Genomic DNA, 26,973 nt, shown 5'->3' with positions numbered 1-26,973 from the left:
AGTAGACAGGGCCAGGGTGCGAAGCAGACCTGCAACCTTCCTGCTTCTCCAGTAGGAGACCCAGTAGCTTCACAACCAGAGCCTTGCTGGACTCAGCACAACCTTGACCCTGCCACCAGAATGGGGGTAGGGTGGGGAAGGGAAGGACGGAAAAAAGGAAGGGCGGCTCAGAGGATGGGAATTTCTAGGCTATGAACACACACTTATTCACTCAATATCACCTTTGGGAGCCAAGTAGATGGGGAGAAGTTGAGGCCCAATGTCACAAAAGGGTCAGGTATCTTTCTTGGGGAGGGGCCTGGAGAGAAAAGAGAGGTTTGAGTTAAGTTTGAAAGTAGAGTAAGGCAATGCCGCTGGCTCACACCTGTTAGCTACTCAGGAGGCTGAGATCTAAGGATCTCAGTTGAAAGCCAGGAAAGTCCCAGGCGGTTGGAAAATAAGCTACTCAGAAAAAGCCCTAAGTGGCCCTGTGGTTCAAGTGGTAGAGTGCTAGTTTTGAGCAAAAGAAGCTCAGGAACAGTGCCCAGAATCTGAGTTCAAGCTGGAGGAGGAAGAGGAGGAGGAGGAAGAGGAAGGGAGGAGGGGGAGGAGTGCATGCTCAAGGCTAGCACTCTACCACTGGAGCCACAGCTCCACTTCTGGCTTTTTGGTGGATAATTAGAGATACGAGACTTATTGACTTTCCTGCCTAGGCTGACTTTGAACCTTAATCCTCAGATCTCAGCCTCTTGAGTAGTTAGGATTAGTTATGTGCCTCTGGCACCTGGCTGATACTCTACTTAAAAATGTTTTTATTCTGTATATATTCAGTGTATAGCCCAGGCTAGTCTTGAACTCACAATCCTCTTGCCTCAGCCTCCCAAGTGGCAGGATTCCAGGCATGTAATCCACACTGCTGTGGCTACTAATACTGCTAATATATTCTTGGAAACACCACCCCACTCCCAGCCAGTTTTCTGTGGCTTCTAGTCTTTAGAAATCAAAAACCAGGGGGCTGGGAAGGTGGCTCAGTGGTAGAGCACTTGCCTTGCATGCATGAGGTCCTGGGTTCGATTCCTCAGCACCACATAAGCAAAAAGAAAAAAGCCAGAAGTGGTGCTGTGGCTCAGGTGGTAGAGTGTTAGCCTTGAGCTGAAGAGCTGAGGGACAGCGCCCAGGCCCAGAGTTCAGGCCCCACAACCGGACCCCCACCTCCAAAAAAAAAAAAGAAATAAAAAACCAGAAGGATGGGCTGGGAATGTGGCTTAGTGGCAGAGTGCATGCCTAGCATGTATGCAGCCCTGGGTTCAATTTCTCAGTACCACATACACAGAAAAAGCCAGAAGTGGCACTCTGGATCAAGTAGAGTGCTTGCTACCAGAGGCTCAGGGACAGTGCCCAGGCCCTGAGTCCAAGCCCAGGATTGGCCAAAAAACAAAAACAAAAATTGAAGGAATCTTAGAGATCATACCTTCATTTTATAGAAAGAGGAGGAGTCTAAGAGAGAGGAAGCAACTGACCTAAGTTCACACTCTTCTGGGAAGGAGCCTGAGGGGTCCACTCTGCTGTAAGAGGTTTACACCAGGACAATGAATGCAAAGTTGCAGTTCTCAAGAGCCATGCTTTGCTGCCATCTAATGTTTGTCTTAAGTCATTGCACCCTGTAGGAAGGAAAAACTAGTTGCTTCCAAGAAATTTATTGGCAGGGGAGTTTCTCCTCGGTTCCCAATCCTAATAAAGCATTTGCTAGCCAGTGTATGCTCCCACCTGAAATCCTAGCACTTGGGAGGTGGATGCAAGAAGATCATGAGTTTGAGGTCAGCCTGGGTTTACGTAGTGAGTTCCTGCCAATCAGATAGAAGTGGTGCTGTGACTCAAGTGGTAGAGCGCTAGCCTTGAGCTGAAGAGCTGAGGGACAGCACCCAGGCCCAGAGTTCAAGCTCCATGACCGACAAAAAAAAAAATTTTTTTTTAAATCAATAGATAGTTGGGTGCAATAGTTTGTTTGAAATTCTAGCTACTCAGCACATAGTATAGGGAGTGTCATGGTTCAAGGTCAATCTGGGCAAAAATTTGCAAGACCTCATCTCAACCAATATAAGTTTAAATAGGATAGCAGTACATCCTGAGTACAAACTATTTTTTAAAAAAATATGGAGCTGGGAAGGTGGCTCAGTGGTAGAGTGCTTGCCTTGCATGCATGAGGCCCTGGGTTCGATTCCTCAACACCACATAAGCAGAAAAAAAAGCTGAAGTGGCACTGTGGCTCAAGTGGTAGAACACTAGCCTTGAGCTGAAGAGCTGAGGGACAGCACCCAGGCCCAGAGTTCAGGCCCCATGACTGACAAAATAAGTAAATAAATAAAAATAAAAAATAGCTCATGAGGGGCTGGGAATGTGGCTTAGTGGTAGAGCGCTTGCCTAGCATGCATGAAACTTTGGGTTCCATTCCTCAGTGCCACATTATCAGAAAAAGATAGAAGTGGTACTATGGCTCAAGTGGTAGAGTGCTATCCTTGAGCCAAAGAAGCTCAAGGCCAGTGCCCAGGCCCTGACTGGGCCCAGGAGTAGCAAAAAAAAAAAAAAAACCAGTTAAAAAATTAAAACTAGCTCAAGCACAAAGGACTAGAGCCATGGCTTTAGTAGTAGAGTACTCCCTCCTCCCCTCCCCGCCCCCCACTTGCAGATAAAAAAGCATTAACTAAGTCCCAGACTTGTGCTCAACAACCTTTCATTCTGCACAATATCCCTACAAATAAGCAAATGTATTCCCATTGACAGATAATGAATGAAGACAGATGTTAGGCAATTTATCTGGAGTCACACAGCTCCTAGTCCAGAATTAGAATAAGGTGGCAATTTGGCCTTACGGTTTGACTACCCACAAAACTAGATCCTCCATCTCAGCCTACTGAGAGCTAGGAATACAGGCATGAACCCCCAGCCCCCAGCTCAGGATCAGATTTTAACAGTATCTTTTGATTTTTAGATCTGATTCTATCTAATAGCAAAATAAAGCTCTGCAAGAATGTTTTAGGAATTCACATTCACACTAGGATTTAAAATTCGATAAGAAAAACATTCAAGACAAATCATTATAAGAATCATTTATTTTAGAATAATGATTTCAACTGAATACATTTAGACATGGTAATATTTGACACAAAAAGTAGCTGTATCAGAATGGGTATCAGAAAAATAGTAACACATCTTATACACAGTAACTAGAAAATAGGTTTGTCTGATCATTTCAGTGTTACAAATCCTGAGGATGTTATTTACTGAACAAATTAGGTCCTACCTTGTAATTAAAACTTGTTTGGAAATAATCTTTTATAAAATACTTTGAGGTACAAATCACCTATGTATTAAACATGAGTCTTTTACATTTTGCAAAGGTAAAACAAATATAACAAGTACAGTTCAGTGGCTCTTAAAGCAGCTATCAGTCAGGCTCAAGGACACATTGTTCCACGATTTCCCGTAAGTTGGGGTTCTCCATTGCAGCTGCCACCCGCTCTTTGTCGTTTATCTGCTTGTTGACTATGAAACACGAAGACAAAAGTTAGCAGAATTATGTCACTAAGCAGCACCAAACAATGTATTAGCCTGCTAAAGAGCTTAGCTGAGCACCAGTGTCTCATGACTGCAATCCTAGCTACTCAGAAGGCTGCGATCTGAGGATCAAGGTTTAAAGCTATCCTGGGCAGGAAAGTCTGTGAGAGTCTTGTCTCCAATTAGCCACCAAAAAGGCTAGAAGTGGAGCTATGGCTCAAGTGGTAGACAGCCAGCTTTGAACAAAAAAAAGCTCAGGGACAGCACCCTGGCCCTGAGTTCAAGCTCCAGGACTGGAACCAAAAAAGTGGGGGGAGAGGAAGAGACAGAGGAGGAGAGAGAGAGGGGGCCAAGGGGAGGGAGGGGAGACGGGTGAGGAAAAGGAGAGGGGACAGGGAGGAAGAGAGTAGGAGAAAGGGAAAGAGGGAGAAGGGGGTAGAGGCAGGGAGAGAGAGCTTGAGAACTTAAAAGCTGTTGGAACCTAATTACTAACAGTGCAATCCCCAAAGCCTGAAGGCAGACGTGAAGAGAAAAATATTTCCACAACCATTTTAATTTCTCTTTCCAGTTGATGTCCAAATATGGTTTTTTGTGGGGTTTTGTTGTTGCTGTTGTTTGTTTGTTTTGGTGGCTTATAGGGCTTGAACCTTTGGCCTTGATGCTGTCCCTCAGCTCTTCAGCTCAAGGCTAGCACTCTACCACCTGAGCCACAGCGCCACTTCTGGTTTTCTGGTGGTTTATTGGAGATAAAAGTCTCACAGACTTTCCTGCCCGGGCTGGCTTTGAACCATGATCCTCAGAGCTCAGCTTCCTGAGTAGCTAGGATGACAGGTGTGAGCCACCAGCGCTCAGTCCAAATATGTATTTCTATACAGTTACACTTGAGTAAAGTTTGAAAAACAGTTTTGGCATTTTGTTTTTGTATTTATTTTGTTTTCACTTAAGCCTATTTTTTTTGGGGGGGGGCTTAGCTTTTTTGCTCAAGGCTGGGGCTCTATCATTTGAATCAAACCTTCACTTCTGGCTTTTGGCTGGTTAATTGGAGATAAAGAGTCTCACCGTGTTTTCTGCCCAGACTGCCTCTGAACCAAAGATCCTCAGATCTCAGCCTCCTGAGTAGCTAGGATTACAGGAGTGAGCCACCAGTGCTTGGCATATTATTTAAAGTGTAATTATGAGATCAAAGGATATTAAGTATGGTATGGTTTGATTTACACAACTGAATTATTCTCAGAATTACTTACAAATTTATATAATCAACAAAAACGTGACCTATCAGTTTGCCAACAACAGTGGATATTATACTAAAAACAAGAAGCAAGGGCTGGGAATGTGGCTTAGTTTTAGAGTGCTTGCCCAGCATGCATGAAGCCCTGGGTTAGATTCCTCAGTGCCACATAAACAGAAAAAGCCAGAAGTGGCACTGTGGCTCAAGTGATAAGAGTACTAGCCTTGAGCAAAAAGAAGCTCAGAGACAGTGCTGAGTTCAAGCCCTACTACTGGCAAAAAAAAAAAAAAGGCTCCAGATTATTGTTGAAGGTTGCATTTTCTTGATAAATACTGATAGAACATTTCCATGTTTATTAGTTCTTTTTTTTTAGTTGTTCTTGTGTGAATTTTCTGTTCATATTTCTTCCTTTTAATCTGTTACGCCATTTTTTGGTGTTTGTATCGATACTGGGACTTGAACTCAGAGCCTTATGCAGTTGCTTGGTTTTTTACTCAAGGCTAGCACTCTACCACTTTGAGTCACAGCATCACTTCCAGTTTTCTGGTGGTTAATTGGAGATCAGAGTCTTGCAGACTTTCCTGCCCAGACTGGCTTTGAACCACATCCTCAGATCTCAGTCTTCTGAGTAGGATTACAGGTGTGGGCACTGGTACCAGGCTACAACATGCATTTTAAATGTATTTCTCATTATTTGTGTTCATCCTTTGTACAAAATCCTGTTTGTAACATGACAGATTAGGTGGCACAGCCCACCTCTGTGATTTTTACTTTGTATTTTTTATTACTGGATTTGAACTCAGAGCCTGTGCTTGCTAGGCAGGCACTTTATCAAGCCACAGCATTGGGGGGCAGAGGGAGTACTGGGAGGTTAAACTCAGGGCTTTGTGCTTCCATTTGACTTTTTTGCTCAAGGCTGGTATTGTGCCACTTAAGCAACACCTCTACTTCCTCTGTGATTTTTATTTGTTTATTTTAATAAGGTTTTTTTATTGTGAAAATACCATACAGAGGGGCTATGATTACATGAGCAAGGTAATAAGTACATTTCTTATCAAGCATTGTTGCTTCCTCCTTTGTTTTTCAAACCCTACCATCCCTGCCCACCCATCTCCACGACTACACTCCCCACGACTACACTCCCCCCTCTATGATTTTTAAATGGTTAATTTCACTCAGCAGGCCAGAGGTCTTACAAAAAGGTTCTTTTTGTGTGTGTGTGCTTGTTATGGGGCTTTTGGTCAGGACTTGAGTACTGTTGCTGAGTATATTTTTGCTCAAGGCTAGCAAGCTACCACTTGAGCCATAGCTCCAGTTTCAGACTTTTGGGGGTTAATTAGATATCAGAGTCTCAGGGACTTGTGATCCTCAGATCTCAGCTTCCTGAGTTGCACCCCGCTAAAAAAAGGTTCTTCACTCCCACTGTAACTTGTTTGCTCAGAGAGACAGCTCCTACCCAAGATGTCCTAGGACTTTACTTGCTAGCCCTGCAATTTCAAATTCAAGTACATAACCTGCTATGAAAGAACAGAGCTTCTTCACAGATAGGTAGCCTCCTGCCTGAACCAGTCAGTACTGGTAGACTCTAGTTCACCCAGAGTCCCAATGAAATACCTTCCCTCGTTGCCTTGTTTCTCTGCATGTGAAGGAAGAGCTAATAACTAATAGCTCCCCAATCTTCACAAGTGAGGTCTAAGGCTGACAGAATAACCTACTAGCTTAAGCTGTTTGTAATATTTGATTCACTTACTGTCTTCCTCTGTTGAGTGGGTTCCTTCAGAAATGTAGATTTCCAACTGGGAAGGAAAAACAGTAAAAAACAAAACATTAGAGCAAGGGCTGGGACATGGCTCAGGTGATAGAGCACCTGCTTAGAAATCACAAGGTACATAGTTCATACCTCAGTATTGTAAAACAAAACAAAAACATGAGGAATTCTAAAATAACAGAGTGAAGTAGAAGATCCAGTAGAAGATCCAGGGGACTCAAGAATCTAGAGAAGCTGAACACCTGTGGCTCATGCCAGTAATCCTAGCTACTCAGGAGGTTGAGATCTGAGGACTGGGGTTCAAAGCCAGCCCGGGCAAAAAAGTCTGTGAGACTATCTCCAATTAACTACCAAAAAGCCCTAAGTAGAGCTATGGCTCAAACAATAGAGCACAAAAGCTCAGGGAGAGCACTCAGCCCCTGAGTTCAATCCCAGGATCAGCACCTAAATCAATCAATCCATCTAGGGATCGGCTGGTTGCTGGCGGCTTAAGCTTACAATTCTAGCTACTCAGAAGGCTGAGATATGAGGATCACTGTTATAACCCAACCTAGGCAGATCAATTCAAGGAACTATTATCTCCAACTAAACAGCAAAAAGCTATTTAGCATGGTGAAAGTGGTAGAGCACCAGCCTTGAGAAAAACAAACAAACAAACAACAAAAAACCTAGGCAAGATCATGAGGCCCTAGATTTAATCCCAGTAGCAGAATCTAAAGATGAGAATCTACATCTTATTTCTAATAGCTAAGGCTTAGTAAAAACCACTCCCGTACTTCTGAAGGGACTGAAGGGAAAAGTATTCTGGTAACTGGGGAAGGCCTGCAGGAGGCATTTGCATCAAACTCTTTTTTTTTTCTTTCTTGTGCTGGTATTGAAGCTTGAACTCAGGGCTTTGGGTTCTTACTGGGCTTTTTGGCCTCAGGCTGGTGCTCTGTCATTTGAAAAACAACTTCACTTTTAGCTTTTTGCTGGCTAATTAGATGGTAGTCTACAGATTTAACTGCCCAGGCTAGCTTCAAACCTCAATTCTCAGATCTCAGGCTTCTAGGGGTTAGGAGTATAGGCTTGAGCCGCTAGCACTTTCCCACAGAATTCTTTTTTGTCAGTCATAGGGTTTGAACTCTGGGCTTGGGCACTGTCCCTTAACTCTTCAGCTCAAGGCGAGCGCTCTACTGCTTGAGCCACAGTGCCACTTTTGGTTTTCTAGTGATTTATTGGAGACAAGAGTCTCAAGGACTTTCCTGCCTGGGCTGGCTTTGAACCACAATCCTCAGATCTCAGCCTCCTGAGTAGCTAGGATTACAGGCATGAGTCATTGGCACCCAGCCCATGGAATTCTTTATGATGACATGTACATATAATTTTATAAGAATGAGACATTATAAGTGTTGTTTTACTTTTCCCTGCACTTGACTTCTTTCCAAATCATTGTGTACTACTCTTCCTACCCCATCCCCAGGAAAGCACATTAATGATCTAGTGTAGCTCCCTCCACATTTTCTCTATACTCACATACTCCAAATGTACTTTACACATACTCATACACACACACAATACTGAATTTCTTGTTTTGCAAAAATGAGTCACAACACAGTTTCAATATTCTCTTTTTCTCATTCTCCTTTAACTTGCCCAATTTATTTTCAAGTATAATGTTGGTTAAGCTACTCCTTCTGGCCTTGCTGCAGCCCTACAAATTACCCAGTCTCCAAAAACAAGAGCTTTCGACAAAAACCCACTATCACAAATCCAGTGGCTAAGAAAGCATATTATGTGAAAGAAACATTTATATTTGAGAATACTAGGACCATGAGTATAAACCTTCATTAATATATTCAACATGCATTTATTGAGCTCTTACTATGTAAAATCACAAGAGAAAAAATTCAATTGGATCATATAGAAACTCAGACTTCAAGAAGCTGACAAACCAAGAAGGAAGATGAAAAATATACTTGGAGTTAGAACATACCAGGCACCAATGGCTCTTGCCTGCAATCCTAGCTACTCAGAAAACTTAAGATCTGATGATTGCAGTGTAAAGTCCACGAGACTCAGCTCAAATTAACCACCACAAAGCCAGAATTTGAGCTGTGGCTCAAGTAGAGCACTAGACTTGAGCAAAAGAGCTCAGGGCCAACACCCAGGCCCTAAGTTCAAGCCCCACAAGTACCACCAAACCCCCCACCTCCCAAAAAAACAACTTTGTACTCTAAAAGATATCATCAAGAAAGTGAAAAGAGGGGCTGGGAAGGTGGCTCAGTGGTAGAGCACTTGCCTTGCATGCCTGAGGCCCTGGGTTCAATTCCTCAGCACCATATAAGCAAAAAGAAAAAAGCCAGAAGTGGTGCTGTGGCTCAAGTGGTAGAGTGCTAGCCTTGAGCTAAAGAGCTGAGGGACAGCGCCCAGGCCCAGAGTTCAGGCCCCACGACCGGACCAAAAAAAAAAAAAAGAAAGTGAAAAGACAACCCACAAAATGAGAACAAAAATTTGCTGATCATGTATCTGACAAGGAAATTGTTTTTAGAATAAAGAACCAGGAAATAGAGGTATGGCTCAAATGACTCAAGTGTCAGTCTTGAGTGAGAAAGTCAAGCAAGAGCATGAGACCCTTAGTTCAAGCCCCAGTACCCTAGCAGTAACAAGTGTAGCTTTGTGGTAGGACACAGGGTGAGCATGTGGAGGCTCTGAATCAAACCCCAGCACCAGTAAAATTAACTAAAAAATTAAAAATTGGGCAAAGGATGTGGGCAGCTCTGCAGAGATATATAAATGGCCAAAAAACATATGAAAAGATGGTCAACACGATTAGCTGCCAGAGATTGCAAATCTAAACCACAATGCAACATCACTTCATGCCCACTAGCATGGAGGAGCTAGATGCCAATGGCTCAAGCCAGTAATCCCAGCTGCTGAGGAGGCTGAGATCTGAGGATCATGGCTCAAAGCCAGCCAGGGAAGGAAAGTCCGTGAGACTCTTATTTCCAATTAATCACCAGAAAACCAGAAGTGACGCTGCCGTTCAAGTGGTAGAGTGCTCACCTTGGACTGAAGAACTGAATTACAGTGCCCAGGCCCAGAGTTCAAGTCCCACAACCACTAAATAAAATAAATAGCTAAGCAAGAGTACAAGGCCTTGAGAGTTCAAGCCCAGTACAAGAATGTGCACACACATACACACACACACAGACACACAAAAAGGAATGAAGCGCTGGCATGTACTAGCTAAAACATGAATGCTTAAAACATTATTCTAAGTCATAGCCAGACATGAAAGACCACATAATGTAAAACTGTATTAAAATAAAATGTCCACAATTGGCAAATTTAGAGATAAAATAGGTGAGGAGTAACTGTTACCTGCCAGCTTTCCTCCCTCATTTTTGTTTTTGTCAGTTGTTGGTCTTAAACTCCAGGCCTGGGAGTTGTTCCTGAGCTCTTCCGCTCAAGGCTAGAACTCTACCACTTTGAGTCACAGCACTACCTCCAGTTTTCTGGTGATTAATTGGAGAAAAAAATCTCGTGGATTTTCCTTCACAGGCTGGTTTTTTTGTTGTTACTGTTGTTGGTCTTTGGGCTTGAACTCTGGGCCTGAGCACTGTTCCTCAGCTCTTCAGCTCAAGGTGAGCGCTCTACCACTTGAGCCACAGTGCCACTTCCGGTTTTCTGATAGTTTATTGGAGATAAGACTCTCCCGGACTTCCTGCCTCGCTTTACTGGCTTTGAACATTGATCCTCAGATCTCAGTCTCCTGAGTAGCTAGGATTATAGGCATGAGCCACCGCCCTGCCTCAAAGGCTGGCTTTGAACTATGATCCTCAGATCTCAGCCTCCCAGATATCCAGGTATGAACCACTAGCTCCTGGCCCCTCCTCCCTCCTTTTCTCCTGATCTCCCTTCCTTCCTTTTCTTCTTACTTCCTCCCTCCCTTTTTCCCTTTTATCCTCCTGTTCCCCCCTCTCATCATCTTCATCTTTTGTTGTTGTTGTTGGTCGTGGGGCTTGAACTCTGGGCCTGGGCGCTGTCCCTCAGCTCTTCAGTTCAAGGCAAGCGCTCTACCACTTGAGCCACAGCGCCACTTCCCCTTTCTTATTTTTGTAACCTAGGCTGGTCTCAAACTCAATCCTTCTGTCCCAGCCTCCCAAGTGCTAAGATCAAAGGCATGCACTACCATGCCTGCCTAGGTACAGGATTTCTTTGAGGGATGTAGGGTGTGAAAACTTTCTAAAACTAATTATAATCATGCCTGTACAACTCTGTGTATATATTAGAAATTAATGGAAGTGACGCTGGGCTCAAAGTGGTAGACAGCTAGCCTTGAGCAAAAGAGGTCAGGGATTGCCCAGGCACTGAGTTCCCAGAACAGATTCTGCCCTCCCCCCCATCCCCCAAAAAAGGGAAGTAAAGATGCATTCTTTATGGGGCTAGGAATGTGGCTTAGTGGTAGAGTGCTTGCCTAGCATGCATGAAGCCCTGGGTTTGATTCTGCAGTACCCCATACACAGAAAAAGTAGGAAGTGGTACTGTGGCTCAAGTGGCAAAGTGCTAGCCTTGAGCAAAAGAAACTCAGGGACAGTGCCCAGTCCCTGAGTTCAAGCCTGAGGATTGCCAAAAAAAAAAAAAAAGAAAGAAAGAAAGAGAGGCTGGGAAGGTGGCTCAGTGGTAGAGTGCTTGCCTTGTATGCATAAGGCCCTGGGTTCGATTCCTCAGCACCAGAGAAGCAGAAAAAGCTGGAAGTGGCACTGTGGCTCAAGTGGTAGAGCCTTGACCTGAAGAGCTGAAGGACAGCACCCAGGCCCAGAGTTCAGGCACCATGACCAACAAAAAAAAAAAAAAAGAAAAAGAAAAAAGAAATAAATTACTGAGTGGTATAGTTTAAATATCTGAATTATATATAATATGACAGATCTCAACAGTGCAGTTAGAAAAGACAACTGAATAGGTTAGGACATACTTCCGTGCTGGAGCACTGGGCTAGCTTGCATGTGGCTCTGGGTTTGAGATAATAAAACATCTCTTACCTTGTGTTTAAATGGCAAACACCGCTGAAGTTTTACTCTTAAGCACAACCCTGTGGAGGAAAAACAAAACCAACCTCCAATTATCTCTTTATCTCTCCTAATTGCTTAATTGGTTCCTGAGAAAGCACACAGCTGTGTCTGTGTCCAGAGGGAATATAAGTAGTTGACAAAGCTTTGCTCAATCCAGTCTAGGCCTCCTTTGAGGCCTGGTACTATGCTAGGAAATATCATACGTCATTTAACATATTCCTCATAACTCAGTGATGTAGGTATTATTAACCCCACTTTACAAACAATGAGATCAGTGTCACAGTATAACCTATCCCAAGGCTACTCAGGCAGTAAAATAGCAGAGATAGGATTGGAACCCAGAAATACTAAAAAAGCCGGGCCTTTCCTGCTTCATCAACTAACCTTCAAGCAAGGAAAAATTAATTTACTAACCTTTACTGAATGGCCACAAGAGGACAAGATGTTGCATTTTATTGTTTTTTGTCAGTCATGGGGCTTGAACTCTGGGCCTGGGCGCTGTCCCTCAGCTCTTCAGCTCAAGGTGACTGCTCTTCCACTTGAGCCACAGTGCCACCTCCTAGATGTGCCATTTTAAAAGAGCCACATAGCTGGGCATTTGTGACTCATTCCTATAATCCTAGCTACCCAGGAGGCTGTGATCTGAAGATTGTGGTTTGAAGCCAGCCCAGGAAAGTCTGTAAGACTCCTATTTCGAATAAATAACTCAGAAAACGCTGGCAGTGGAGCTGTGGCACAAGTGGTAGAGTGCTAGCAAAAGAAGCTCAGGGACAGCACTCAGTGCCAGAGTTCAAGCCCCAGAACTGGCAAAAAAAAAATAAAAATAACAAGAGCCTCGGGCTGGGAATGTGGCTTAGAGGTACAGTGCTTGCTTAACATGCATGAAACCCTGGGTTTGATTCCTCATTACCACATAAACAGAAAAAGCCAGAAGTGCTGTTGTGGCTCAAGTGGTAGAGTGCTAGCCTTGAGCAAAAGAATCTCAGGGAAAGCTGGGCGCTGGTGGCTCACTCCTGTAATCCTAGCTACTCAAGAGGCTGAGATCTGAGGATCACGGTTCAAAGCCAGCCCGGGCAGGAGAGACCGTGAGACTCCTATCTCCAATAAACCACCAGAAAACCGGAAGTGGCGCTGTAGCTCAAGTGGTAGAGCGCTCGCCTTGAGCTGAAGAGCTGAGGGACAGCGCCCAGGCCCAGAGTTCAAGTCCCATGACCGACAAAAAAAAAAAAAAAAAAAAGAAGCTCAGGGACAGTGTCCAGGCCTGGAGTTCAAGCCCTAGGACTGACAAAAAACAAAGACCCTCATGGCTAGGCACCAGTGGCTCACACCTGTAATCCTAGCTATTCAAGGGCTGAGATCTGATGGTTCAAAGCCAGCCCAGTAACCATGGCCACATGTACCTAAAAAAAGTAATGTGGTATAACTAGGGGAGACACACATTTGGAGTCAGGAGACTTGGATTTGAATCTCAAATTCACCATTTCTCAGCTTGACTCTAAGCAGCTCAATTAAACTTTGTGCTTCACTGGAGCTGGGAAGGTGGCTCAGTGGTAGAGTGCTTGCCTTGCATGCATGAGGCCCTGGGTTCGGGTTCGACTCCTCAGTACCACATAAGCAGAAAAAGCCAGAAGTGTTGCTGTGGCTTAAGTGGTAGAGCGCTAGCCTTGACCTGAAGAGCTGACAGTACCCAGGCCCAGAGTTCAGGTCCCATGACCGACAAAAAACAAACAAAAAAAAACCCCAAACAGCTACCAAATGAAGGCAAGAGGTTTTTCTGTTTTGTTAGTTTGTTTTGTGTTTTGGTGGTGGTCTTGGGCTTTGAACTCAAAGCCTGAGTACTATCCCTGAGCTTTTTTGCTCAAGGCTGGCACTCTACCACTTGAGCCACAGCTCAACCTTCTAGCTGGGCTAGCTTTAAACCTCAATCCTCAGATATCAGCCTCCTGTGTAGCTAGGATTACAGACATGAGCCAATAGCACCCAATGACAAGAGTATTTTAACTCTCTACAGGCTAATCCTGAGGACTACAATAGATGATTACATTAAGATACTCTGTAAATCATAAAGTGGTAGATGATAAAGCTCCCTTTTTGAGATCAGTATCACACTTATAATTAAGAATATACACAAACAACCTTACCAATAAGAGTTGCCAAAGAGCAATGAGGTACTGTTGGTGTGAACCTGATAATAACCAGATAGTCTTCTTCATTTATCTCCTGAACCTCCACACAACTCTCCGTTACCACTTCCAGTTCTTCTAAAGTATTGGGCTTTTCTGGATCCCGGATAGTTCGAATCAAATCTAAAGGGTCATCAGAGACAAAGTATTACAATATGGGTATTCTGCCTGGAGCTTGTGGCCCACAACTATAATCCTAGGTACTTGGGAGGCTGAGATCTGAGGATTGTGGTTCAAAGCCAGCCTAGACAGAAAAGTCCATGAGACTCTTACTTCTAATTAACCAGCACTCAGCCAGAAGTGGAGGTGTAGCTCAAATGGTAGAATACCAGCCTTGAGTGAAAAAGCAAAATTGGGAGCTCAGGACAAGATTTCCTAAGCCAGGTGCCAGTGGCTCATGCCTGTAATCCTTGCTATTCAGGAGGTTGAGATCTGAGAAAAGAAAGACTATGAGACTCTTACCTCCAATTAACCACCAGAAAACTAGAAGTGGAGCTGTGGCTCAAAGTGGTAGAGCTAGTGCTAGCCTTGAGAAAAAGACCTCAGATACAGTACCTGGGCCCTGAATTCAAGCCCCACAACTGACCAAAAAATAAATAAATAAATAGTTTATTTTAAAAATTCCTTTTCAGCCAGGTGCCGGTGGCTCATGCCTGTAATCCTAGCTACTCAGGAGGCTGAGATCTGAGAATTTTGGTTCAAAGCCAACCCCAGGCAGGAAAGTCTGTGAGACTCTTACCTCCAATAAACCATAAGAAAACCAAAAGTAGCACTATGACTCAAGTGGTAGAGTGCTAACCTTGAGCTGAAGAGCTCAGAGACAGCGCCCAGGCTCAGAGTTCAAGCCCCACATGACCAAAAAAAAAAAAATTCCGACATGGCTCAGCGGTAGAGTGCTTGCCTCCCATGCATGAGGCCCTGGGTTTGATTCCTCAGCATCACATAAACAGAAAAGGCCAGAAGTGGCGCTGTGGCTCAAGTGGTAGAGCACTAGCCTTGAGCTGATGAGCTCAGAGAGAACACCCAGGCCTAGAGTTCTAGCCCCATGACTGACAAAAACAAAACAAAATTCCTTCTCTATAACTATAGAAAAGCATGAAGAGGAAAATGCTAAGAGAAACACAGAAGCAGAAAAAAAGAGAAGAATTTTATGTAGGATAGGCTTCATGTTCTCAAGCCTGAGTTTTTTGTTCTATTTATAGAACTGAAATATAGCTATGAAAAAACAAGTCAATAAAACTCTATCTTCGGGGCTGGGAAGGTGGCTCAGCGCTGACTCAGTGGTAGAGCGCTTGCCTTGCATGCCTGAGGCCCTAGGTTCGATTCCTCAGCGCCACATAAGCAAAAAGAAAAAAAACCGGAAGTGGCGCTGTGGTTCAAGTGGTAGAGCACTAGCCTTGAGCTGAAGAGCTGAGGGACAGCGCCCAGGCCCAGAGTTCAGGCCCCACGACCGGACCCAAAAAAAAAAAAACCCTCTATCTTCTCGCAAGCTGTCTCATGAACTTACTATTTGAATAGAAATGGGATTTGAAAATATAGGCAGGAAAAAGGATAAAGCTTCTTTTTCATGGAACTGTGGGATTGAGAGATTTACGAAAATGGGTCTTTTTGAAAAGGAGTTCTCTGCCTCTTATCCTAGGCCTTGTCCCTGCAGAATTCTTATAGAAGTGGTATTATTTTTATTGTCTGCCACTAAGCTCTGAAACTAAATCTCACTTCTTATTAAGCTTCTCAGCTTTTCTAGTAATTTGAGAAGTTTACATTTCTTTCTTTCAAAAAAAAAAAAAAAAGGAGCTGGGTGCCAGTGGCTCACGCCTGTAATCCTAGCTATTCAGGAGGATGAGATCTGAGGATCACAGTTCAAAGCCAGCCCAGGCAGGAAAGTCTGTGAGACTCTTATCTCCAATTAACCACTCAGAAAACTGGAAGTGATGCAGTGGCTCAAGTGGTAGAGCACTAGCCTTGAGCTGAAGAACTGAGGGGCAGTGCCCAGGCCCAGAGTTCAAGCCCCATGACCAACCAAAAAAAAAAAAAAAAAAGTCGGGTGGCAGTGGCTATCACTAGTAATCCTAGCTACTCAGAGGCTGAGATCTGGGAATCATGGTTTGAAGCCAGCCAAAGCAGTAAAGTCCATGAGACTCACCCAGGCCCTGAGTTCAAGCCCCAGGACCAACACACACCCACACACACACACCCACACACACACCCACACACACACCCACACACACACACACACACACACACACACACACACACACACACAGTTGCTTTTTTAAGTGAGTCCTCAAACTTCAAAAAAAAAAAAAGCACTGTTTTTAAAGATTCCTCATTTATATTTAAGCTTCAGATGTAGTGCACACCTATAATCGTAGTTTCTTGGAAGGTAGAGGTGAAGATGGAGATTGGGAGGATTATAGCCTTGAATCTAGCTCAAGCAAAAAGTTACTAAAACCATTTCTCAACAAATAAGCTGGGTGTGTGGCAAACCTATAATCCCAGCAATTTATAAAAACAAAACACATAGGTAGAAAGAATGTAGTCAGGATGGGCCCCAAGCAAAAACATGAGATACTATCTGAAAAATAACAAAAGGCAAAAACAGCTGAGAGTGTGGCTCAAATGGTAGAATTCCTATCTACGAAGTGTGAGATAGAGTTCAAAACCCAGGTACTTAAAAAAGAAAGAAAAAGCTTCATATCTAATCCCAAATTACTATCCAAAACAATGTTCAACCAGATCTCCACCTGCAACTACAAACCCTACCCTGTTTGCCATTCCATTATTTGTGTGTTAATTTCCTCAACTTAGAATGTCTGCAGACTTTCTAAACATCCAGGTCCCAATTATTCTCAAAGGCCTAACTCAAGAGACTTCAAAGTCTTTTCAGAGCCTGCCAGCCAAAGACTAACTTCTCTTCTTCCTCTGAAGGTCTGTAACTCTTGTTCTAGATCTGCTCATGATCTACTGCAAACTATATTTGCATATATAGGTTCCCACCCCTCTCAATTTAGTAATCAGCATCTGAATTCAGGGCTTCCTGTTTACTTTACCACTTGAGTCAAATTCTCAGCCTTTTTGCCCAGGTTATTTTTAAGACAGTCTATTTTTGCTGAGCCCATTTCTGCCCATAACCCTCCTGGTTCCTCTTTCTTCTGAAGCTGGATGGTAGGCACAGGCTTCAAGCTCAATTTGTTCGGTTAGAGGGTGTCTCATGAACTTGTTTGCCCTAGCTGACTTAGAACAGCCATCCTCGTAAGTGGTGCTGTAGCTCAAGTGGTAGAGTGCTAGTCTTGAGCTGAGGGACAGCGCTCAGGCCTAGAGTTCAAGCCCCACGACCGACAAAAAAAAAAAAAAAAAAAAAAAGAACAGCCATCCTCCCAACCTCCACCTATCAATCTCTACCACGTGGCTTCCTCAATTTAAGTCTGAGGACTAGAATCATCTTTCTCCCAAAGTTGTATCCCCAGTGTCCTGCAAGTTCCTAAATAGCAAAGACAAAGGTCTGGCAGGACAGGAATGTGTGGAGATCAACACCCTTGAAATTATCATCAGACTGGTGCTAAGTTCTGCTTCTGCCAAGGGAAAGGTACATTAGATTTAACCCCAAGGTTTTCAACATGCTTGGCTTTCTCTACTGGCCTGAAATCCTTACCCAAATTGTAATCTTATGGTTAGATCACTTAATGTAACAGCCAATCTTTTTAGTTTTCAAAAACAGGTCAAAGGGTATAGTTTAGTTGTAGAGCACAGGGTAGTATATGCAAGGCTCTATATTTGATCGCTAGTCCACAAAATATGAAGTAATACCAAATGTGTGAGAGACAGAAGGCCAAAGACAGGAAGAGAGAGAGAGAGAGAGAGAGAGAGAGAGAGAGAGAGAGAGAGAGAGAGAATGTAGTGAAAAGTTCATACATTTGGAATCACAAGTTCGGTTTTTGCTAAGCTCCTCACTGACACTGTGATCTGCAGATAGTTGTTCAAGGATCCTAAATCTTTGCTTCTTTATCTGTACAATGAAGATAGTCCCAAGAAATAGAGAATATTTAATACAGAGAGAGAATGTGTGTGGGGAGGGGGGTATGTATACCTATGTAACATTTGGCTTGACTATTTGAGACCTTGCTTCCAGGAAGCCCATTTTATTTATTTATTTATTTTTTAGTCGGTGGTGGGGCCTGAACTCTGGGTCTGGGCGCCATCCCTGAGCTCTTCAGCTCAAGGTTAGCGCTCTACCACTTGAGCCACAGTGCCACTTCCGGCTTTTTCTGCTTCTGTGGTGCTGGGGAATCGAACCCAGGGCCTCAAGCATGCAAGGCAAACATTCTTACCACTGAGCCACCTTTCCAGCCCATGGAAGCCCCATTTTATCCACTTCCTTATTGACTCTTCTGGGGAAGAGGGGGAGGTGGTGACCTTGGGTTACTCCTTACTCGGCCCACGACCCAGCCTACCCAGCAGTACCCTCAGCAGTGGCGGGAACGATGCAGGACGCTGGAGAAGCAAGGAGGGTCAAGCTTGGCAATCGGGGAGCCCTCTGTGCCCACCCTTGGGCATGCTAGAGGACATGGGACAGACAGGGGAATAAAACTGGAAGACTTCCGGACTCAACGCATCCCAGGTTTAGGAAGAGACCGAACTCTAGAAAGTTCTACATTCTGCATGTCTTAGGACACTCCCTGGAGTGGAGGGGTGCGGGGGCGCCTCCCACGATCCCAACCACACCCGGCAAAACCCCAGCGTCCACCCCCCAGCTCGGGGACCTGCGCCGCCTCGACTACTAACCACCCAGAGCGGCTGCTGTGGAGACAATTACCATAAACCTCTAGCGCTTTCTCTTCCATGATCCGGGGCTGCCGGGCAGCTCCCGCCTCAGAGAGGCCTGAGAGCCACAGAACTCGGCTCAGCGTCCAGGAGAGCAGCCCGGACACCCGCTCCATCCTCACGTTCCGCCATCCCTGGCGACTGTCCCAACCGAGCCACCGTCCGTCTCTCAGCAGCAGCGGGCCTCGCGGTTTATCAACTTCCCGATCTTCAAAAATGACTTAGGAGTTGGGGAAAGGGTTCTGAGGGAAGTCAAGAGGCGGGACTCGACCGAGAAGAACAGGAGGAAAGGAAAAACACCTAGGAAAGGGGAACCACGGGGACTACATGTCCCAGCATGCTTTGCTCGGTTTCGCGCTACATATTGCATTCTGGGGTAGCATGGAATTCTTCGGAAGACCTCGAACAGAATTCTGGGGTTTGTAGTCACTTCCCGGAAGGGCACCGGGGAGGGGCGGTGGGTGGGGAAATATTAACGGTCTTGTCCTCCGTCACTTCCTCTCCAGAACGGAAGTGTTGCTGCTCGGAGGGCGTTCTGGGAGGCTAATGGAGGTGGTTCGGCGTGGCTGAGGGGAGGGCTGGACATTTTTTGTTGCTCTGGTCTCCTGCAGACACCGTACAGTCCACCTTTGCGCTACGAGAGATATTTCTACGTTTCGCCTTCAAAGACAATAATGAGAGAGTTTGCCCCGTGCTTGATATGTCCAGTGGTGACACAATGGAGGTAGTCATCCTTAAAGGATTATCTTACTTGGGGGGGGGGGGGTCCGTTATGAGGCTTGAACTCAGGGCCCGGGCGCTGTCCCTCAGCCTCTTTGTGCTCAAGGCTAGGCGCTCTACCACCTGTCAGGGCGCCACTTCCGGTTTTTGATTGGTTAATTGGAGATGAGCCTCCCAGGGACTTTTCTGCACGGGTTGGCTTCGAACCGCAATCCTCAGATCTCAGCCTCCTGAGTAGGATTACAAGCGTGAACCACCGCCGCCCGTGGTTCTCTTAAACCAAACTTTGGGTGTTGGATGCCAATTTGAAGATTCATTTTGTTGTTGGTGGTGGTGGTGGTCATGGGGCTTGAACTCAGGGCCTGGGCACTGCCCCTCAGTTCTTCAGCTGAAGGCGAGTGCTCTGCCAATTTGAGCCACAGCACCACTTCCGGTTTTCTGGTGGCTAATTGGAGATAAGTCTCAGGGACTTTCCTGCCCTGGTCGGCTTTGAACCGTGATCCTCATCACCTCCCTGAGGCCTCCTGCCATCCCTAAGCAGAAGTAATAGGCTTTAATTGTGCCCACAACACAGTTTAGGACTGAACCATGTTGAATTGCTACTTTACATGACCACCTACTTAAATTGCGGTGGCTCAGTGGTAAAAGTGCTTGCCATGCATGCATGAGGCCCTGGGTTCGATTCCTCAGCACCACAGAAGCAGAAAAAGCCGGAAGTGGCACTGTGGCTCAAGTGGTAAAGCACTAGCCTTGAGCTGAAGAGCTGAGGGACAGTACCCAGGCCCAGAGTTCAGGCCCCACGACCAAACAAAACAACCCACAAACCATAGCAAGGTATCAGGCTCACAGTAAATGTTCAGTATATGGTGAATGAATGGAGGGAATGTTGTCCAAATAAGTGGCCGAACTTAAAAAAAAATTAATAATAAAAAAGTGGCAGAACTTTTTTTTTTGGGGGGGTGAAGTCCGGCCATGGGGCCTGAACTCTGGGCCTGGGCACTGTCCCTCAGCTCTTCAGCTCAAGGCTAGTGCTCTACCACTTGAGCCACAGCACCACTTCTGGCTTTTTTCCTTTTTGCTTATGTGGTGCTGAGGAATCAAACCCAGGGCTTCATGCATGCAAGGCAAGCGCTCTACCCCTGAGCCATCTTCCCAGCCCCGACAGAACTTAACTGCAGTCTGTTCAGACTTAATGCACTGAGAATTGGGAAGGTGGCTCAGAGGTAGAGCGCTTGCCTTGCATGCATGAGGCCCTGGGCTCGATTCCTCAGCACCACAAAAGCAGAAAAGGCCGGAAGTGGCCCTGAAGAGCTGAGGGACAGCGCCCAAGCCCAGAGTCCAGACCCCACGACCGACAAAAAAAAAAAAAAAAAAAGGTATTGAGTCTGTGTGAGGGCACCGTACTTGGCGCAAATAGGTGGCGTGTGGAGGTTTGCAAGCGTTTTTAGTCATTCTTTTTTTCTTTTCTGTTGTCGGTCGTGGGGCGTGAACTCCCAAGCTGGCGAGTCCTAAGCTCTTTTGCTCAGGGCTCGCACTCTAGCACTTTTGAGCCACAGCAGCTCCACTTTCAGTTTCTGATGGTTAATTGGAGATGAGCATCTCAGGGACTTTTCCTGCCAGGGGGGCTGGCTTCCAACCGTGATCCTCAGCTCTCCAGCCTCCTGAGTAGCTAGGATTACAGGCGTGAGCCACCAGCGCCCGGCTTCACTCGGTCCTTTCTTCAATCTGTCTGTCAGAAAAAGCTATAAAGCTGGGCACAAGGCTGTAAGGCGGGCAGACTACCTGGGAGGCACGGAGCGGCCCCTCGACGCGGCGGCTGCTGCTGGCTGCTCCTCTTCCTCCCGCCCCCTACTAGGCGGGGCTAGTGAGACGCGCCGTGTGGAGGTCCGAGCGTCGGATTGGCTGGGCAGCAGCCTACGCCCCGCCCCCTCGCGCGGCGCCCCGCCCCCCGCGCCCCCGCCCCGCCGGTCCCGCAGGGTCGGTCACGGCGCTCCGGCTCCTCGCACAGCTGGGACGCTCTTTGCTCGCGGCGCTATCTCTCCATAAAGTTGTTGTTGCGGCTTCCGCCACGGGTGGAGGAAGATGGCGTCGGGAGGTGGTGGCTGTAGCGCTTCGGAAAGACTCCCCCCGCCTTTCCCGGGTCTGGATCCGGAGTCGGAGGGGGCCGGCGGGGGGTCCGAGCCCGAAGCTGGGGACAGCGACACCGAGGGGGAGGACATCTTCACTGGCGCCGCGGCAGCCGTGAGTTCCCTCCCACCCTAAGGGACGGCGAGGCAGAAAGGCGAGAAAAAGAGGCCGAGCGAGGGGGGTCGTGGAGCCGGGGGGCCTGCTCTGAGACTTGGCTTGGGAGTCAGGACCCGTTCGGGCTCCCGGAGGCCACGCGCGCGCGAGGGCCGAGCGCGGGGCCCGGCCTCCCGGCCCCGGGCGGGAAGGGAGGGATGAGGGGTGTGGTGCCCCCGCCCTCCCCCGAGGTCCTGAAGGGCCGCGGGGCGGGGGACCGGAGGGGGCGCGGCCAGGCCGGCCCCTGGCCCTGCCGAGTAGCCGCCCCACGGATCCACGGGGCTGCTGTGGCTTGTGTTCTTTCTGCCTGTGCTGACTTCATAGCTGAGGCTCGAGGAGATGAAGTACAAGACTGTCCCTTACCTTTTCCTGCTTCCAGGATGGAGAACGTTATTTCAAGTACATCCTCGGATAGCGGTCCGCCCACAGATCTTTCTTTAGCCCTGCCCCGGGTAGTGTTGGTTTCCAGCGTGGAAAGGCCCAGAAGTGGAACCTTAGTTTAGAAAAGTTCGGTTGATTCCTCTGATCTCCAGGAGAATCGGGCCCACTGAGAGAAGGTCCTTCCTACGGGATAAATCACTAGAAAACCAGAGAGCTCCCCGGGTTCCCTTCCCCCCCCCCCGCCCCCCGTGGCTCCAGCCTGTAAGGCTAGATGCTCGGGAGGCTGAGATCTGAGGATTGCAGTTCAAAGCCAGCCCGGACAGGAAAGTTCATGAGATTTGTATCTACAGTTAACTACCTAAAAACCAGAAGTGGAGCAGTGTTTCAAGTGGTAGAACACTATCCTTGAGCAAAAAAGCTCAGGGTCAGCACTTAGGGCAGTGAGTTCAAGCATTAAGACTGGTACAAAAAAAGAAAAGAAAAGAAAGAAGAAAGCCAGATCTTTGTTGGGATGCATCCAAAATGTCCAAGTATCTCCTTAGGAGCAAATCTGTATATTTGAGGAAGAAATGGTGTTTCCCAGAGTAAATATCCAAGATTTAAATAAGTGTTAGGTATTAGGAAAGCTAACAGTTATGTGTAGAATGTGGAACTCAGTTATCATTCTGGAAATGTTTTGGGCTGTTTTATGAGAATTTTGACTCATACCTCTTGGTACAGTTAGTTCCAGGTGTGACCTTTTTTAAGTGCTTGGTCGGTGAATTTATTAGGAATATTGCTTCTCCTTGATAGTTACTCAACATTTAACTGATTTAAGTAAAACAGCTTTATATTTCTAACTGGTTAAGTAAAACTATGTGTCTGAAAAAATTCAAGTCTCGTATTTATGTCAGAACAAGTTTTAAGTTTTGGAAAACATGTTTGACAATGTTAGAACTTCCCCTGTATTTAGGAATTGAATCCATAATCCCAGCTAATAAAAAGTCTTGCTGATGCAAATGTAACACAGTAAGCCTATGTCTGTTGTTCTGGGAAATAATAACTCCCACTGCTACTATAGTCTTTATCCCTTTTTTTTTTTTTTTTTTTTGGTCATGGGGCCTGAACTGTGGCCTGGGCACTGTCCCTCAGCTCTTCAGCTCAAGGCTAGCACTCTACCACTTGAGCCACAGTACCACTTTGGCTTTTTCTGCTTATGTGGTGCTGAGGAATCGAACCCAGGGCTTCATGCATGCAAGGCAAACACTTATCACTGAGCCACCTTCCCAACCTGTCTTTATCCCTTTTTTAAATAAAATATAATCTCTTATAAAGTTATGGAAAATAGCTACTGTTGATAACTGCTAGAATGAACAAAATGAGATGGTATTGAAAGTACAAACTCTGGTGCTGAAAGTGCTTGGTTACATAGGCAAATGTAGATGAAGAGTTAATTTCTAGAGTTCTCCAGTAAAGTTTGGGAGGTTGTGGCTTGATTGATCTCACCCAGTTAGTTGGTGGAGGCATGGTGCTTCTCTCATGTATGATTATAAAAATCCCTTTCCTACCTGAGTATGTTCTACCGCAGAAATCATAATTTTAAAATAAGCAAGTGCTGGAGGTTGAATTCAGGGCCTTGTGCATACAAGGCAAGCACACTACCACTGAACTACATCTCCAGTAACATTATTATTTTTTTAATTTAGTTTTGAAACAGGAAAACAGTTGCTATGGAAACTTAAATGTCCCCTGTAAATCATTTTTTCAGCCAGTTGCCCTGTCTTCAGGAAGCCAAAACCCCAGAATCCTTATTAAACTTCATAAACAGCCATTAAATACGAATTTCATTTCAATAAGTGCTTTAGTAATGAGCAGGAGACAATAGGGGATTGCAGCATTTCTGCATCTTAAAGAACAACATTTGCAGAAGAAAAATAAAAATAAGATCAGACATGTTGAAATCTGATTTACATCTTGGCTCCCGTTGCTAGCTTAACTTTGGACAAGGTGCTGTTTAGACTTTTCTCACCTATAAATGGGGGAAATAGTAACAATATAGTTGGTAGCTGGGCACCCTTGCTTTACACCTATAATCCTAGCTCCTTAGGAGGCTGAGTTCTGAGGATCACTGTTTGAAGCCAGCCTAAGGCAGGAAAGTCTATGAGATTCTTCTCTCCAGTAAACTACCAAAAAAAGTGAGAAATGGCACTGGGGCTCAACTGGTAGAGCACTAGCCTTGAGTGAAGAAGCTCAGGGACAGTGGTCAGGCCCTGAGTTCAAACCCTAGGACCTGCACACAAAAATAAATAAGGCTTGGAATGTGGCTCAGTGGTAGAGTGCTTGCCTTTCATGCATGAAGCCTTGGGTTCGATTCTTCAGTACCACATAAACAGAAAAAGCTGGAAGTGGTACTGTGGCTCAAGTGGTAGAGTGCTAGCTTTGAGCTGAAGAGCTCAGTGACAGCGCCCAGGCAAGCCCAACAACTGGCATAAATAAATAAATAAATAATACTATAGTTGGAGCTCCCTGACTTGGCATCAGCATTGGTGGATTCAAGCAGCATTGGATGGCTAATACTTAGGAAAAATGTGTGCACACTGAGCCTACACAGACTTTTCTTAGTCCCTAAATAATACTTAAAACTTAAGTTGGCAGGGTGCTGGTGGCTAACTCTTGTAATCCTAGCTACTTAGGAAGCTGAGATCTGAGGATAGTTGTTCTGGTGGTTCCTGACAGGAAGGTCTGTGAGACTTAACTACAGTTAACTATCAGAAAACCAGAATTGGTGCTGTGGCTCAAAAATGGTAGAGTGCTAGCCTTGAGCAAAAGAGCTCAGGGACAATGCGCAGGCCCTGAGGTCAAGCCCTATGACTGACAAAAGGAAACAAAACCAAACCCTTATTTGCCTTGTGTTCAGTGTTATAAGTAACCTAGAAATACTTTGTAAGGCAGGATGTGGGTAGGTTTTATGCAAAACACTGTCCCTTTTTATATAAGGGAAGAGATAGGGCTGAGTGGGGTGAGGTAGCTGTATCCTACAAATACTGATAGACTTCTGTGTTTACCTCTATTTATGAGAGTTAAATTGGAATAGCTGCATGGTAGAGTAGTTGCTTGCACATAACACTTAAACAATACTTAACTGTTTTAGAGGAAGTAAGCTGTCTTCAGTTGATTATCATTTTGTAAACTGAAATTATCTAAGCATTTAAAAAATCCCCCAAATCTTAAAAGATCAGACAAGTTAACCCTGAAAATTGATAATACATTTATCAAAAAATCAAATAGTAATTAAGATTGACTTGATTAGCTAAAAAGCCATCAAAGTAGTGGGAACTTAATACCTTTGTAGCATCCTGTTTATTAGTTCAGTTGCTAGTAGCTCTTTACTTTGCATTTTGTTACATTCTGGAAGCAAAGAGGTAGGCTTTGAAGAAGGGGAGCTGAGGCATGTAAAATTCAAAACTAATCTGTAATATACATGTAATTTCTTGGACATGGATACAACAGCTGCTGCTATTAATCGTTCCATCTGCTCTCTCCTACAGCCAAGAGGCTCTGTTAATATAGTCATAAAAATGTGGTTTGATTTTTAATCAGAAGAGCAGCCCGTGATGTACATCTCAGTATCTGAAAATCAGTTACTTGTGTGGGAGAGACTGAAGTTATGAGAATTATTAAAGTAAATCCAAAGTGTGTGCTTGGGGAAAGTGTGATTCCTGAGAATACCTAAGAGTTTATCTTTTTTTTTTCCTACCTCTTTGTGAGCCTATAAATAAAAATGTCTAAAACTCTAAATATATTGTCTGAGTCTTTGGCATTGAAATCCAGATAGGTAATCTTTTTAGTTAAAACTTTCTTAGGGGCTGGGAAGGTGGCTCAGTGGTAGAGCTCTTGCCTTGCATGCATGAGGCACTGGGTTCGATTCCTCAGCACCACATAAGCAGAAAGAAAAAAGCCAGAAGTGGCGCTGTGGCTGAAGTGGTAGAGCGCTAGCCTTGAGCTGAAGAGGACAGCGCCCAGGCCCAGAGTTCAGACCTCACAACCGGATCCAAAAAAAACTTTCTTAATCCTGGGATAGGATTAATTTGTACCTTAATAAGAGAATTGGAACCAAACCAATCTTTTTGCATTTCTAGTTTGTTTATTTTTTTTTTTTTGGCAGTACTGGGGTTTGAACTCAGGCCCTTGCACTTGCTGGGAAGATGCTCTACTACTTGAACCATGATCTCTGCAATCCTGATTCTCAAAAATGTGTCCAAAATAGCTCACCTTTGAACACCTTCTTTGACTTTACCTGCTTATTTGTGAATTTCTAAATGTAAAATGGCTAGAATTGAACCAAATTCTTCTGTTTATCTTACCTAGAACTCCTTATATGTCCAGCTCTCTTTAGCAATGTGCCAGGAACACAATTAGATTTGTCCTTTAAATAAAAGAGAAAATCTGTGGTGACTTTTCTTACACGGGGAAGAAGAAAGAAAATGTAGATAAATGATATTGTCAGTTCAGATTTGGGTCAAATCTGGCAACTTGTTTTGATGATATGTCAAGCCAGTGAGGAAAAAAAAATTTTTTTTTTTTTTTTGGTTGGTTGTGAGGCTTGAACTCTGGGCCTGGGTGCTGTCCCTGAGCTCTTCCGCTCAAGGCTAGCACTCTACCACTTGAGCCACAGTGCCACTTCCAGTTTTCTGGTGGTTAATTGGAGATAAGAGTCTTACAGACTTTCCTGCCCAGGCTGGCTTTGAACCCAGTCCTCAGATCTCAGCCTTCTGAGTAGCTAGTATTATAGGCGTGAGCCACTGTGCTGTGCCGAGCCTGCCTCTGAACTTTTTAAACTTCAAATGCTAGAAGGATGGATAACTTCTTTGGATCTGGACAAATGTGGTAGTTTTAGTTTAAAAACCATGAGGAGACAGATAGGTCAGCTGGCCAGTATTTTAATATTTTGGTGAAATATGCCTAGCTGTTGATCCCAAAGTAAAGCTGTGGTCTGATCTTAACTAAACTGCTGAAAGTGAATCT

The 26,973-nt window shown here is 45.1% G+C and overlaps 2 protein-coding genes across 3 annotated transcripts in view; one reads left to right on the top strand and one right to left on the bottom strand.

Annotated features, from left to right (window-relative positions):
- Positions 1-3,071: 3,071 nt before the first annotated feature.
- On the bottom strand, positions 3,072-18,914 carry Ciao2a (cytosolic iron-sulfur assembly component 2A). Of its 2 annotated transcripts, XM_069995201.1 has the most exons (5): positions 18,581-18,909; positions 13,726-13,890; positions 11,555-11,604; positions 6,513-6,558; positions 3,072-3,522 (listed from the first exon to the last, which is right to left on the bottom strand). In XM_069995201.1, the coding sequence occupies exons 1-5, from the start codon at positions 18,702-18,704 to the stop codon at positions 3,425-3,427; spliced, it is 483 nt and encodes a 160-aa protein (XP_069851302.1). In that variant the 5' UTR covers positions 18,705-18,909; the 3' UTR covers positions 3,072-3,424. The 2 variants fall into 2 exon arrangements, with proteins under 2 accessions (XP_069851302.1, XP_069851303.1); XM_069995202.1 differs by lacking the exon at positions 11,555-11,604 and having other exon boundaries at positions 3,434-3,522; positions 18,581-18,914.
- Positions 18,915-21,317: 2,403 nt separating this feature from the next.
- Positions 21,318-26,973, top strand: part of Snx1 (sorting nexin 1) — a 38,618-nt gene continuing 32,962 nt past the window's right edge. The window contains exon 1 of the mRNA XM_069995199.1: positions 21,318-21,549. Coding sequence (XP_069851300.1) covers positions 21,391-21,549 — 159 coding nt within the window. The 5' untranslated portion in view covers positions 21,318-21,390. The remainder of the gene's footprint in view (positions 21,550-26,973) is intronic.

The sequence above is a fragment of the Dipodomys merriami genome, unplaced genomic scaffold, assembly GCF_024711535.1.
Source record: "Dipodomys merriami isolate MVZ:Mamm:240054 unplaced genomic scaffold, mDipMer1.0.p SCAF_48, whole genome shotgun sequence".
Lineage (NCBI taxonomy): Eukaryota > Metazoa > Chordata > Mammalia > Rodentia > Heteromyidae > Dipodomys > Dipodomys merriami.
Note: the sequence above shows the minus strand (reverse complement) of the source record. Positions and strands in the feature narration are given on the sequence as shown.